At 36.7% G+C, this 13,845-nt stretch overlaps 2 protein-coding genes across 5 annotated transcripts; both read left to right on the top strand.

The window, feature by feature from the left end:
* The first annotated feature begins 431 nt into the window (after nucleotides 1–431).
* Nucleotides 432–3,272, top strand: LOC111209055 (glutathione S-transferase T3-like). Of its 3 annotated transcripts, XR_007327176.1 has the most exons (4): nucleotides 432–605; nucleotides 807–935; nucleotides 1,037–1,128; nucleotides 2,589–3,272. XR_007327176.1 is itself a non-coding variant. In XM_048764895.1 (2 exons), the coding sequence occupies exon 2, from the start codon at nucleotides 1,756–1,758 to the stop codon at nucleotides 2,302–2,304; it is 549 nt and encodes a 182-aa protein (XP_048620852.1). In that variant the 5' UTR covers nucleotides 432–935; nucleotides 1,037–1,755; the 3' UTR covers nucleotides 2,305–3,272. The 3 variants fall into 3 exon arrangements, 1 of the variants encoding a protein (XP_048620852.1); XR_007327175.1 differs by having other exon boundaries at nucleotides 432–935; XM_048764895.1 differs by having other exon boundaries at nucleotides 432–935; nucleotides 1,037–3,272.
* A 2,202-nt stretch (nucleotides 3,273–5,474) lies between these two features.
* Nucleotides 5,475–7,576, top strand: LOC111198196 (O-methyltransferase MdmC-like). 2 transcript variants are annotated; one of them, XM_022707525.2, is made up of 9 exons: nucleotides 5,475–5,904; nucleotides 6,006–6,059; nucleotides 6,145–6,228; nucleotides 6,322–6,447; nucleotides 6,587–6,672; nucleotides 6,754–6,823; nucleotides 6,896–6,961; nucleotides 7,048–7,125; nucleotides 7,214–7,576. In XM_022707525.2, exons 1-9 carry the CDS (start codon nucleotides 5,656–5,658, stop codon nucleotides 7,253–7,255), a joined length of 855 nt encoding a protein of 284 aa, XP_022563246.1. In that variant the 5' UTR covers nucleotides 5,475–5,655; the 3' UTR covers nucleotides 7,256–7,576. The 2 variants fall into 2 exon arrangements, with proteins under 2 accessions (XP_022563246.1, XP_022563247.1); XM_022707526.2 differs by having other exon boundaries at nucleotides 5,478–5,904; nucleotides 6,605–6,672.
* The last annotated feature ends 6,269 nt before the right edge of the window (nucleotides 7,577–13,845 follow it).

The raw sequence follows: 13,845 nt of genomic DNA, 5'->3' as shown, positions 1-13,845 counted from the left end.
TTGTACTGGACCATCTCCGATAAAGTATCCATGAAGGTTCTATGTGATGGTTGTAAGTAAATATATGTTAAAAATTAAATCAAAATAAGGAAAAATAGATAGATATGGTTCTAAAAATGAAAGTTTTAGAACCAATTCTAAATAATATGTGTCACTTTGTGATAAAGTAGTATTTTAAAGGAAAAAAAATTAAATCCAATTGTTCTTTTTCTTTCTCTTTCACGGATCGAAAACAATTCTTTTTTTTGTAGACGAAACAGAGATCTTATTTCACAATTTGGCTACTCAGCTGTCAATCCTCTCCATCCTCTATCTACTCTGTTTCTTTCAATCAAGATAACATGTGAGTTTCACAACAAAAATTTGAATCATTTTCCTAGATTTTCCATGAAAATTTAATGCCCTTTTGTTGTTCTTGTGGTTGACTGCTCTACAGGAAAGAGTAATCAAAACCTGACGATGTGGGGATCGCGACCGAGCATGCAGAGGATGGAGATCTCGCGGAGAGTGGTGGGAGGAACGCCTTCTTCGTCTTCGTGGAGACGAGTCTTCTTCAAAGCGGCGATGAGACCAGTAGCTTTCTCTCTCGCTCTGTACACTTTGCCGTAAGTGCCTCCCCCTACTTTCTCTAGCTTCTCGAAGGCTTCCATGGCCGACACTTTGCCGTAAGATTGGTTTTATAGATAGAAACCGATTTTGTATAAAACAAGTCTCTGTTATGAAAGAGGCAAGTTTTTATTATTTAAAAGATCAAACTTTTTGTTGGTTATGTTTATTGTATGGTGTTGTGATTGATTCTTTATCAGGCTTGTTGTATGATTACTCCCCATATCGTCAAGTTTCAAGAATCCATGGTTTTGTGATTGATTTTTTATGGTGTTGGTGTATTATGCCATCAAGTTTCAAAACTTGAGCGTGCTCTTAAAATTTCTGAGGTAACTTCTCCCTACCATGTTTGGTTCGCGTTTGAGTTATCCCCATTGTTAGTTGGTCAATTTGGGAAGAATATTAAGACTTGAATTGTTTATTTGACCAGGTTCATAGCTCGTGGCTTCCCCAGCGATAAAAAAGACCATGAAAACGCATGTTGAGCCACACGTACAAGCACTGTCTACCAAAGCTGATAAGGTAAACCACTTTATGCTCTTTGATTGTGAAGTTCAATGAATTTAGGATGATCAATGCTTGGTTGAGTCTAGTATCTTGGTAGTTGGCTTTAATTACGGGCTGTCTAATCAAATGTGCTCACCTAATGTGATCAATGCTTGGTTGGTTTTAGATTAGGTAAGACTTTATTTCTAACACCACACACTTGAAACACTTAAACACACTCACACTTGTTATAAATGAAAGCAACACACTCACACTCGTCCTTATTCGGTTCCATTCTCTCTCTCCTTCTCCTTTCTCCACCAGAAAGTAGGAATGGATTCTTCAAATTCATTTACTCAGTCTTCAGGTTTTTTGGAACTGTTAAGTAGCCAACAGTGTGATCCTGTCTCACAAAGCATAACTTTTGGATCTTCAGAAGTTCCTATTTTTAGTTCCCAGTAGACTAATAATGTTCCAACTCAAGCTGAAGAGACAACTGAAGACAGAAGAGGCAGAAGGAATTGGTCACAGAAGTAAGATGTGGTGCTCATAAGTGCTTGGCTTAACACAAGCAAAGATTCGGTCATATGGAATGAGCAAAAGGTTGGCTCCTTTTGGAAAAGAGTTGGAGCTTACTTCAATGCAAGTCCTCAACTTGTTGGTATGGCAGATAGAGAGGTTGGCAACTGTAAGCAAAGGTGGTCCAAGATCAGTGACCAAGTCTCCAAGTTTGTTGGCTCGTTACGTGCTGCAACAAGTCAGCAGTCAAGTGGGCAGAATGACAATGATGTAATGAAGCTTGCTAATGAAATCTATCACCATGATTACGGTGCCAAGTTCACACTTGAGCATTGTTGGAGGGAGCTCAAAAATGAACATAAATGGCTGGCAACTTTTGGGACAGATAACAGCAAGTTAAAAAAAAGGAAGGATGCTTCTCAAGCTTTTGTCCAGTCATCAAGCCATGGAGATCATGAAGAGGCTCGTCGTAAAGGTGTGAAGAAGGAAAAGGCAAGGTTGAAGGCTCAAATGAGTGCGAAAGAGATGGAAGCAACCAGCAGCAAGCCTGTGGAGAAGTTGGAGAAGTTGCAAGAGATGTTTGAGATAAGGAAGCAGGATCATGAATTAAAGAGGCAAGATTTTGAAATGAAAGAGAAGCTTAATAAGCAACATATGTTGGAGACTCTCCTTGCAAAAAAAAGAACCTCTTAGTGAGATTGAAATGGCTTTAAAGAAAAAACTAATAAGTGATATGTTGTTATAGAGTCAGTCTGCTTATGCTTATGTTTTTCAGGTCAGTTTGTTGTTCTTTGTTGAGTCAGTCTGCTTCTGCTTATGTATTTGTTTATGTTTTTCATGTCAGTTTGTTGTTCTTTGTTGAGTCAGTCTGCTTCTGCTTATGTATTTGTGAGTTTTGTTACTTTAGATTGATGAGAAAGACCAATGTTCTAATACCAGAATAATTTCAAGTGTTCATCTGTTTTTTTTTTTTTCAGTTTTGAGTTGGGGTTTTGTACGTGGTATTATGGTCTGAGGAGATTAGGAAAAAGGTGGTTTCCGACAAAGTACGCGTTGGAGAAACTGTTCGGGCTAACAGTACCACTGCAAGAGGTAATAATCAATTGATGTGTCTTTTGCTTGTTCAACAAGATTCCGTTGAATCGGTCCAAAAACCTGCAACTTGAACCCATGAAATAATGTACATGTAAGCTACTTTAGGAGAGGATTATGGTCAGAATAAAAGGTAGTGAATCACGACCAAGTAATATATAGAAAGTTCTACTTGCAGAGAGTTCATAGAATCAATCGGAGTACGCATCGGAGCTATGATCAATTCAAATCACCTTCAAAGTTGGGCCAAAATCATTTATATCAGCAGAAACTGGAGAAAATGTTCTATTGCTGCATTGTTAGGACTCCGTTTGACAAGGTAAATTAATTTTTATTTAGTTGATATTTGGTATAGATAATCATGAAATATTCGACTTCATAATCAACGGTGAGATTTTGAAGTGGACGGTTGGATTAGTAGTTATTCATGTCTTTCTGAATCAGTTTGATGCACTGTAAAACAGAGTGATATGTTTGATGAATTGTCTTGTTTGATTGGAAAATGAGCTCGGACAGAGTGATATGTTTGATGTCTTGTTCAATAATTATAAGTTTTTTTTATTATAAAATGAGATGCAAGTAATTTATTATTGCAAGTTTTCTAATTTTTGAAACTTAGAACTTTTAATTGGTTCTACTATTGAAAGGGTTAAAACTAAATAAGTATCTAAAATTTTTAATTTGATTATTTTTAATTAAAAAATTGATTTAGAACTCTAACACTATGTCGGAGATGGTCTTATTATTTGTACAGATTAATTTTAACGAAAAATGGTACCAAAAAGCTACAGATTAATTTGCAGAAGAAAAGCGATGATAAGTTATTGACAGTGGAATATTCTTTTGGGATGCGACAAAGGGCAATCACCCACCATATATTTGGTGATTTTACCTACATACAAAACAAAATAAACGAGCCCGACAAAAATATACGTAACCATGTCACGGCTCGTTGCAAACAAAATATCAGCATTTTAATAATTATACATATATATCAAGAAATGAAAGAAATATCTTCTTTTTTTACAAGCTAGGTTTTTTATGAGCAATTACAAGCTAGGTTATAACAGATATTTGGATATTATAATATGTTGGACGGTGAACACGTGCTCCATCATTTTGGTCGTATATGCTCCGAACGTAATATAAAAATTTGTGAACCAAAAGAAAAACGCTGGTGCTCTCTAAACTCTTGTTTCTCCCTGAACCTTTATACTAATATTACATTGTGATAAACGTATGCCAAACTTTATAAGTGTTTTAAAACCCCTTTTGAAAGTGATGATATATATTTTTGGGCAAAGAAAGTGATGATATATATTCAATCTTTTTACGGAGAAGATATACCTAGTTAAACAAATAATCATATTATATATTGCATACAAACCCCTATTTCCGCAACTAATAAGATCAAAACATAATTGACCAGCTACAAGTATATATATAAAAATATCGACTATATAAAGTGGCAGGTCACACATAGTTAATTTATTCTTTGAGTTGTTGTCATCGTATCAAAACTGACGATAAACGACTCTTCCAACGCATTGTGAGTTAAACATGATCGGATTCGTCAGTTGATTCTTCGCTTTTTTAAAACAGGTTCCCACTTGTTAAATTGTATTTTACGGATATACAAATACTATATTAGTAAGAACGCAAAAGAATAATAAACAAAGACACACGCGATTAACACGGTCTTTGAAAATAGTTTTTACTCATTAGTCTTTTGTTTATTAAACAAGTTAAAAAAAACGTAATACAGTTAGCAAAACACACAATTATACAGATTGATTCATTGTTACTGAATACTTTTCACGACAAGTTATTTATGTTATTATTAATATAAAGAAAACTATTATTACAAAGGTCCATTACAAAGGTGTATAGATTTTACATACGCCATATTTTAAAAAATGAAAAAATGGATAAGAGGGAATCACATAGTGCTTAAACTGACTTTGAATAATAATAATAGTAATAGTATTACTTTTTGGCAATGGTATATTGTGATGATGATACTATGAGAACATGAGAACATGTCAACAACTTAAGTGTGCATATTATTGTAACCTGTCAAATCACATGTGACTGATTGATGTTGCATTTTCAAATGCGATTCTCATGGACTTCAAATATGTGGCTCACAAGCGTTTTGTCTTTTCGATCTGTTTAATCATTAACAAATGTTATTTTGCTTTGCTTTAATGTTAATCTAGTCACGTATAAGTTATAACATTAACAAATGTGAAATCAAACGAGGGATTGAATAATCAAATATTATTAAAAGCTTTCACGCATGAAACTTGTTACATTGGCTATTTGTTTATGTTCCGCGATTTGGAAGATCTCTCTACCACATGTATCTATTCTCTCACGACAAAGGAATATATCCTCTACAAATAAGCTTTCTCATAAACTATCACTCAATAGAGAGGGTTGTATGTAATACGCAACGCAACTGTTCTCTTGTCAAACAGAACATTTGAGGCTTGCAATCTATTAATTTATACTTGTATCACAATATCGCTATTAAGATTCAAATATTGGCTAAAGTAATATATGAACCAATACGTAGTAATTTTGAAAAAGGATTGCATAATATTCCTAACATAGAAAAAAAAACATAACGAAAATAATAATTAACAGATATCTGCATGCTTTAACATATACGGGGCCTTTCCCAAAGCCCAAGCTAACAGGGTTATTTTTATTCAAACACTATCTTACGGTCTAGTTGCAATATATGCTAAAATGTATAGGGGTTTATACGCAACTGCGCCATAGTTTAATAACCAGCAAATCACGTTATCTTATTATCATCGCGCGAAATCGTCCGGTACCCGACCCGACCGACCCGGTTAAATAGAGAAGACACAGGTAACTTGTCGCCGAGGATTTCTCTCGCTCGTCTTCCTTTTCTCCGGTCCGTTTTGAGGGAAGTAGTAGAAGATGGCGACCGGTTTAGCGATGAACCGATGCTCAATTTCGGTATGCAGAACGGCCGATGTTTTACTAAACCGGCCAACGGTCTCCGTCGTCAGGAATTTGAAATTCAATCGCCGGCTAATCGGAAACTGCTCGATTGCGTCGGCGGCTCCTTTCGTCGTCGCGGAGGACGAGAAGTACGGAAACAAACAGGTCATCAGCCTCACTCCTCGCCTCTACGACTATATCCTCTCCAACGTTCGCGAGCCTGAGGTATGTATGCATCTCTTCCCTCTGCTTCTATTGCGAGGGAATTAGGGATCTCGATTCTGATTTCAGCGTCTTTGATTGATTGATTGATTATGTGTGTTTAGATTCTCAAGCAACTTCGTGAAGAGACTGCGAAGATGCGAGGTAGTCAGATGCAGGTAGGGCTACTATGGTTCATTGCTAATTCGAAGTAGCTTTCGTTTGTTTATTGAGTAGGGACGATACTGTTTCTTGGCTGTGTAGGTATCTCCTGATCAAGCACAGTTACTAGCAATGCTTGTACAGATTCTTGGAGCTGAGAGGTGTATCGAAGTTGGAGTTTACACGGTGCTTATCTCTCTTCTTCCATTGAGTTTTTTTATGCTGAGTTCCTAATGAAAATGATGATAAGTTTGTTTTTTTTTTTTTAATTTCCGACAGGGGTATTCATCATTGGCTGTGGCGTTGGCTCTACCAGAATCAGGACGTCTTGTTGCCTGTGAGAGAGACTCTAACTCTCTTGAAGTTGCTCAGAGGTATTACGAGCTTGCTGGTGTCTCTCACAAGGTAATACTCTGTTTTGTCACTCAAAGTTTGTAAATGGTTTCGCAATATATGTTTGGCCTCTTGGAAACCCTTGGTACCACGTGGTTAATTTTCCTATATCTATGTTAGATTCGTTATAAACAACTGTGTGATTGTTCAGTTTGTTTACACTAGTCAGGTTATTGTGAAACATGGTCTTGCAGCAGAGTCATTGAAATCGTTGATTGAGAACGGTGAAGGATCCAGGTTGATACAGTAGCCTTCTTTCTTTCATATTGTGTCCCTGCTTGAAATGATTTGACTCATTTCAGCTTTTATTGTTTGCAGCTATGATTTTGCATTTGTCGATGCTGATAAGAGGATGTACCAGGACTACTTCGAATTGCTTCTTCAACTTGTAAGACCCGCATTATAATGCTAATCAGAAAATGATCAAGTTAGCTTTAGCAGTTATCTTCTGTTGATGCAGGTCAGGGTTGGCGGAGTCATCGTGATGGATAATGTTCTTTGGCATGGACGAGTCGCGGATCCTATGGTACGCTCTTAAACATAATCATGCTCCAAGAGCTTCCTTCCCCAGTGAAAAGAAAAAATGTAGTTTTATAACTATAATTTCACCAGGTGAATGATGCGAAGACCATCAGCATTAGGAATTTCAACAAAAATTTAATGGATGACGAACGTGTAAGCATTAGTATGGTGAGTTTCTTCCCCTTGATTCTTTGGCTTTGTGCTTCCAACAAACAAGCTCATGCTTGAGTTCGTCACTTATTTCTTTGCACATCAGGTACCAATTGGTGATGGCATGACGATATGTCGCAAGATATAAAAAAAAACATTTGGATCCCAGTGAACCTGATCCAAGAGAGAAGTCTTTAAGCATAAGAGTATCAATGAAGCCGAGTGCATCACTGTCTGTAAACGTTCTTTTGTTTGGACAGGACTCACAGGTCTCACTGCATTCTAGCAAAGAAAGCGTCGGGCACAGAGAACCCTGATCAGCTTGGGAAGGCCCAACACATATTAAGTTACTATGCTCTTTCGACATTTTGGACGTTCTGATTACTTGAAAACAAAAGTTTAATTAATGTTGATCTTGCATAACCTTAAACACTAATGGAGTAATGGGACTGAGCAAAGTTGATAGATACTTGAAATAAAGAAGCCAAGAAGTTACTGGTCCAAGAGTCTTTGTAGTTACGTGGAGGGTGAGCCGGCTGACTAAATGACTAGAGTAAAGCTTCGGTTTGGAGAAGAGTCTTTGTAGTTACTGGTCCAAGAAGTATAAAAGGAAGAGTCGAAGCTTTTATGGAGTTTATGCTTGATGATTGTTTTAGACGCCATGAGTCTAGACCTCACGATGGCCAATGAGATCGTTGATCCTAGCTAAGTTCGCCATGAGAGCTTAGTTAGTTTCTTACTCAAGCTATCCTTGTAATCGATTGTTCCTTTGTATTCAATAAGAGAGTCTTGGATTTACAGAGATAGAAATACCTAAAGTCTAACATCATCGCTCATCATCAAACCACCCAGATTCCTCTTCTGGGTTGGGTTTGAGTATCCGTTTGCAAATAATGAAGACTTGTTTCTTTGAGACAAGACAACCCACTCTTCTCATTTTGAGTCCTCCTATTGTGGTAGTGTTCTTTAATTTTCTTTTTTTTTTTCCTTTAAAAAAAAGAACTGAATCTGAGGTTTGGTTTTGTTGTTTCCAAGGAAATCATGAGTAACATTTTCAAGCTTTTTGGATGTAGAAGCTCCCGCACCGAACAAGCTATCGTTGCAACGGCCAGGGCCGGCGCAGAGGGGAAGGCACCCACCCAATCCACCAATTAGAGCACATATTTCTGAAATTTTCTTATTAGTATTTATAATTATGCAGAGTATTTGAACAAATATTACTTATTGAGAATTATTAGCCAATGAACAAAATCTAAGGGGTGTTATTGGTTCCATGAATTAAAATTAATTCCATTAGATTTAAAACATAAAAGATTCTAAATATTTTGTCCATTTCAAATTGATTCATTATTCATTTGAATCTAGATTTTTAAATCTAAATCATTGTATTTTTAAATTCATCATAGTTTCTGTACTAGAATTAAACTCAATAACAAATGATTGACAAATCTACCAATTTTTCAAACTTCCACAATAATTTCTCAACTTTGGTTAAAATGGAAATAATTGTTTGAATGAATTATAAAACAATGTCATAGTGGAAAAATATTTACTTTTCGTTTTAAAAAAAATCTTGGTTTGTGGTTTCGAAGGAGAGCATGAATAACATATTCAAGCTATTTGGATGCGGAGGAAGCTCCAACCCGGAAAACTCGGTGGTTGAAACAAGTAAAAGAAATATCAGAGAAAGCATCAGCACTCTGAACACAGATATTGCCGAGTTGCAGCTTCAGATCAACGTCGAGACTACTCTGGAAGCTAACTCTCCGGATGAAAACGGTAAAACTCCGTTTCACCAAAATCTGATGCTTTTTGTAGTTTTATTGACGAACTAATTCTTCTTTTACTTAAATTTTATATATTTTTACTTATATTTTTATTAAGTTTTACTTATATTTTTATATGAATTTATTAAAGTTTATATGTAAACATAATTTATATTTAATAATAATAATATTCGTAAAAACATTAGTGTTGTTTATATAAGTTTTATTAATAAATATGTTACACGAATAATGAGAAAGAACTAAACAAATTAAAGAAACATTAGTTACACTCGTCTTTAAGAGTATTAAGTATTAGGTGGTGTTATTTGATAGTGGATTTAAAGTTAATTCTATAGGTTTTATAATCCATTGTTATTCAATGATTGATTTAAATTCTATATTCAAATATGGTATTATTTGTTATTACATTTAAAATATCTCAACTAAAAGACTTTATATCTAGAGTTATTGGTTCTTAGATTTACAATATCTTCATTAAAGATATTAAAATCCATTGTTATTCAATCAAATATTTTAATGTAACAACTGAAATCTAGTGTTATTCATGTTTAATATATTCTTACAATCATTTGATTTGAAAACTGTTTGAATGAAATTTGAATCAAGTTTCATGTGTAAATTATAGTAATCAAAAATCTAATGTTTTACCATTAGATTTCAAAATCATTTTTTTACTCAAATAAAAAAACATCCGCTTTTCCCTCGAAAAGAAAAAAAAAATATCATCATAAAACCCATATTTTCTTGTAACCAAACAATTTCTAGTTTTCCCTTCACAAATAATTATAACATGCATGTATGCAACACATTGACCATTGTTTCCACTAAGACATTGTTTTATAATTTATTCAAACAATTATTTCCATTTTAACCAAAGTTGAGCAATTATTGTGGAAGTTTGAAAAATTGGTAGATTTGTCAGTAATGTACTATCTAAACCCATCAATAGAGTGATGGTTGAAGAGAGTATTGGTTTCCACCCGCAATGCAAGGAAATCAACTTATCTCATTTGAGTTTTGCCGATGATATTGTGGTTTTTACAGATGGTTCTCCAATGTCGCTTCAGGGTACTCTAAAGGTCTTTGAAGACTTCACTGCTATGTCTGGTTTGCAGATAAACATAGCAAAGTCCACGGTCTTAACTGCTGGTAGAGGAAAGCATGTACTAGAGGATGCAGCAGCTGATGCGGGTCTCTCCGTTTCTGCCCTGCCTATTAGGTATCTTGGACTACCGCTTACCACCAAGATAATGTGCAGGGATGATTATGAGCCGCTTATTACTAAGATCAGGAACCGGTTCCTCTCTTGGACGAGCAAAGCTCTCTCATATGCAGGTCGATTACAACTTATAAAATCAGTTATTGCTAGTATCACAAACTTTTGGTGTGCTGCGTTCTGTCTTCCGCAAAACTGTATAGCGGAAATCGAGAGTATGTGCTCTGCTTTTCTTTGGAGTGAATCACCTAACATCTCTTCACGTGCTAAAGTTTCATGGGAGGAGGTCTGTTGCCCGTATGAGGAGGGTGGCTTGGGCATTCGAAGAGTCTCTGAGGTGTGTATGGTTTTCCAACTGAAGCTTATCTGGCGGTTGTTTGCTCATTCTTCATCACTTTGGGTGTTGTGGGTTAAGAAATACTTACTTCGTGAAGACACGTTCTGGGACGTCAGAGACACAGGTCTCGGGTCTTGGATGTGGTGCAAACTGTTGCGAGTCCGTTCTGTGGCTAAGTGTTTTTTAAATATGAGATTAAGGATGGCAGTACAGTTCGATTCTGGACAGACATTTGGCATCCTAGGGGAAGGTTGATCGAATTTGCTGGTGAGATTGGTACACAGAGGTTGGGAATTAGAAGAGATATGAAGATTAAGGATGTATTTCGTGATGGAGTGTGGAGGTTTCGCAGGTGTAGGGATCCCTTTATTCGTTCCATGATCGCTGAGATTGAAGCTTCAAACATCTGTCTTACTGATGGTCGTGATGCGGTGTTATGGAAGCGAGGAGCTGATGATTATGTCTCGAAATTTGTCTCCTCTGAAACTTGGCATCAAATCAGACAGCCAAGAGATAGAGTTAATTGGAGTAAGCTGGTCCGATTTTCGAAAGGGATCCCTCGCCATGCTTTCATCACCTGGCTTGCCATTCGAGACATTGCCATTCGAGACAGACTCTCAACTGGTCATCGTATAAGCATTTGGGGACAACCACAGTGCTGTATTTTTTGCGGGGAGCCGGATGAGACAAGAGATCACCTATATTTTGCTTGTCCCTATAATTTTATGATATGGCTGAAGGTGACAGGAAATCTGTTTGGAAGGGAGCCTGATCTAGATTGGGACATAACCCTGTCTCGCCTGCTCACGGGTTCGTATGATCGTCACACTTTCATCTTACTGAGACTGGTCTTGCAAGCGTGAGCGTAATGAGAGGAAGCACCACACCAGCAACAAGTTGGTAGACCAGCTAGCAAAGGTGATAGATAAGACTATACGAAACCGCATTACCTCCCTTAAATATACCCTCAACCCGAGACTACGTGGGCTGATGATTCGGTGGTTTGAAGCACATGAGAATGCAGTTTAGAACTGATTAGTTTTTCAGAAATAAGTGTCCCATTTATTCTTTAAACTCCCTATAGCTGTACATATATTCTTTCAAGATGATCAATAAATTTAACATTTCATCAAAAATAAATAAATATTTTTGAGAATTTGATTAGCCATTTGAGTTTTTTAATCAACTAGCAACCTTCATCATCTTTCATACCAAATGTTGTGAGAAAAATGCCTGGTGCTGCACATGCTGATTATACTATCTCTTTGGGAAAATAATCGCTGCCTTCTGCACAACCGAGTAGTACAAACCGATCCAAATCAAATGCGGAGAATGTCTACAAACAGGGGAGTTCCTCTAGTGCCTCCTCAACTTCGAACAGTTTTTTTATGCAACATGATGTCTCTTGTGAGAAGCTAGGAAAGATACTGTTCATCAAACCAACTCGGAGGTTTGTTGTGTCTTGTCTTTATTGCTTTTTATAAACAATTTGTTTTTAACGCAATTTGAAACAATGTTTGGTTTGAACGGTTAAGATGCTCTGATATTATCAAAGACTTTTGCTAGACTTTAGGTATATCTATCTCTGTAAATCCAAGACTCTCTTATTGAATACGAAAGGAACAATCGATTACAAGGATAGCTTGAGTAAGAAACTAACTAAACTCTCATGGCGAACTTAGCTAGGATCAACGACCTCATGGTGATTGTGAGGTCTAGACTCATGGCGTCTAAGAAATTCAACATCAAGCATAAACTCCATAAAAGCTTCCACTCTTCCTTTTATACTTCTTGAACCAGTAACTACCAAGACTCTTCTCCAAACCGAAGCTTTACTCTAGTCATTTAGTCAGCCGGCTCAGCCTCCACGTCATCAGCTTTGGCTTCTTTATTACAAGTATCTATCAGATGACCAACAGGTCAGGTGCGAGGAGAGAGATAGACACTGTTTCTATCATCAAAAGTTAATATGTTGAGTCATTTACATCCTAGATCAATTTCGAAGTTTTTATTACACTGTAAAAAACTTATTGATATTGAGGTATTTTTCTTTAACAAAATCAAAATTAAATACATCTTGTTTGGTTTTTTTTTTTTGGTTAGCAATTGTAAAATAATAAGAAATTGGGACAGATGTCTTGATCTCTTCTCCTTTTCCGGTGGAGAATTTTTTTTTAATTTTTTTTTTGCAACTCGTGTTTTATAACTTGTACTCACCAAGCTATTGTACCTCCTCTGTAACAACTTTTTTTGTTCTCCTCCGGCCACTGCGCAAGAACTCCGTTATGTCTCTTTTCCTTTCGATTCACACCAACAGCCAAGCTCAATCCGTGGGTGCTCATTCTCCGCCGTGAAGCTTCTTCCTTGACACAGATCCACCATGGCAGCCTTCGGGAGTCATCGTCGCTTCTGTCTTCACATCATAGAGGAAGCTTGAGAAACAATTGTGAATTGTCTTCAAATACAATATACACACCTAAATGCAATCTAAAATGCTCAAAGTGAAGTAAATTAAGATCCTAAAATCCAAAAAAAAATCACTCAACGCAAATACACTTTGGAACTTCTTGACGACGTTGGCTTTCTTGCAGCTAAGACTTACAGTGTTCCTATGGACCCGAGTAATGCATTGCGTCAGGATAGTAAAGAGCCTCTTCTTGATGATCCACTGGTCTATTGCCGCCTCGTGGGAAAACTGATGAGATATATCACTTTCTCAGTCAACAAGCTTTGTCAGTACTTCTCTGCTCCGGAAAATTTTCATCCTCAAGCAGCATATAAAGTCTTACACTACTTGAAAGGATCTACTGGCTTGGGTTTATTTTACTCAGCTACAGATGATTTGGTACTTAAGACTTTTACTGATGCATATTGGAGTGGTTGCAAGGACACACGACGTTCCACTAGTGGTTACTGTATGTTCCTTGGTTCTTCTCTGATCTCATGGAAGTCAAAGAAACAAGATATTGTCTCTCATTCTTCTGTTGAATCAGAATACAGAGTGATGAGTTTTGGTGTCCGTGAGGTGCAATGGCTGGTCAATATGTTGCGGGAGTTTGATGCACCACAACATGGTCCGTCCAGTTGCTTTTTTTTTGTGACTCCACTGCTGCTATTCACATTGCTAATAATGTTGTTTTTCATGAGAGAACTAAACATTTGGAGGAGGATTGTCATAAAATGCGTGACATGGTTGAGATTGGATTGATCAAGACGTTACATGTTACTACAGGCAATCAACTTGCAGACATTTTCACTAAACCGCTACAGCCGGATTCATTCCATTCTCTTATGGGCAAAATGTGACTTCTTTCCATTATGTCGCCATCTTGAGAGGGGCTATTAAAGTATCGGTTTAGATTGGTTCAATGTATTGTATTTTGGTTAGCTTATTCCGG

The sequence above is a fragment of the Brassica napus genome, chromosome C8 (assembly GCF_020379485.1).
Source record: "Brassica napus cultivar Da-Ae chromosome C8, Da-Ae, whole genome shotgun sequence".
Taxonomy (NCBI): domain Eukaryota; kingdom Viridiplantae; phylum Streptophyta; class Magnoliopsida; order Brassicales; family Brassicaceae; genus Brassica; species Brassica napus.
Note: the sequence above shows the minus strand (reverse complement) of the source record. Positions and strands in the feature narration are given on the sequence as shown.

Coding starts and splice junctions, on each gene's coding strand:
- LOC111209055 (XM_048764895.1), top strand. CDS start 1,756: ATGGCAGATAGAGAGGTTGGCAACTGTAAGCAAAGGTGGTCCAAGATC.
- LOC111198196 (XM_022707525.2), top strand. CDS start 5,656: ATGGCGACCGGTTTAGCGATGAACCGATGCTCAATTTCGGTATGCAGA. Junction 6,229..6,321: donor TCGAAGTTGGAGTTTACACG/GTGCTTATCTCT, acceptor AATTTCCGACAG/GGGTATTCATCATTGGCTGT. Junction 7,126..7,213: donor AACGTGTAAGCATTAGTATG/GTGAGTTTCTTC, acceptor TTTGCACATCAG/GTACCAATTGGTGATGGCAT.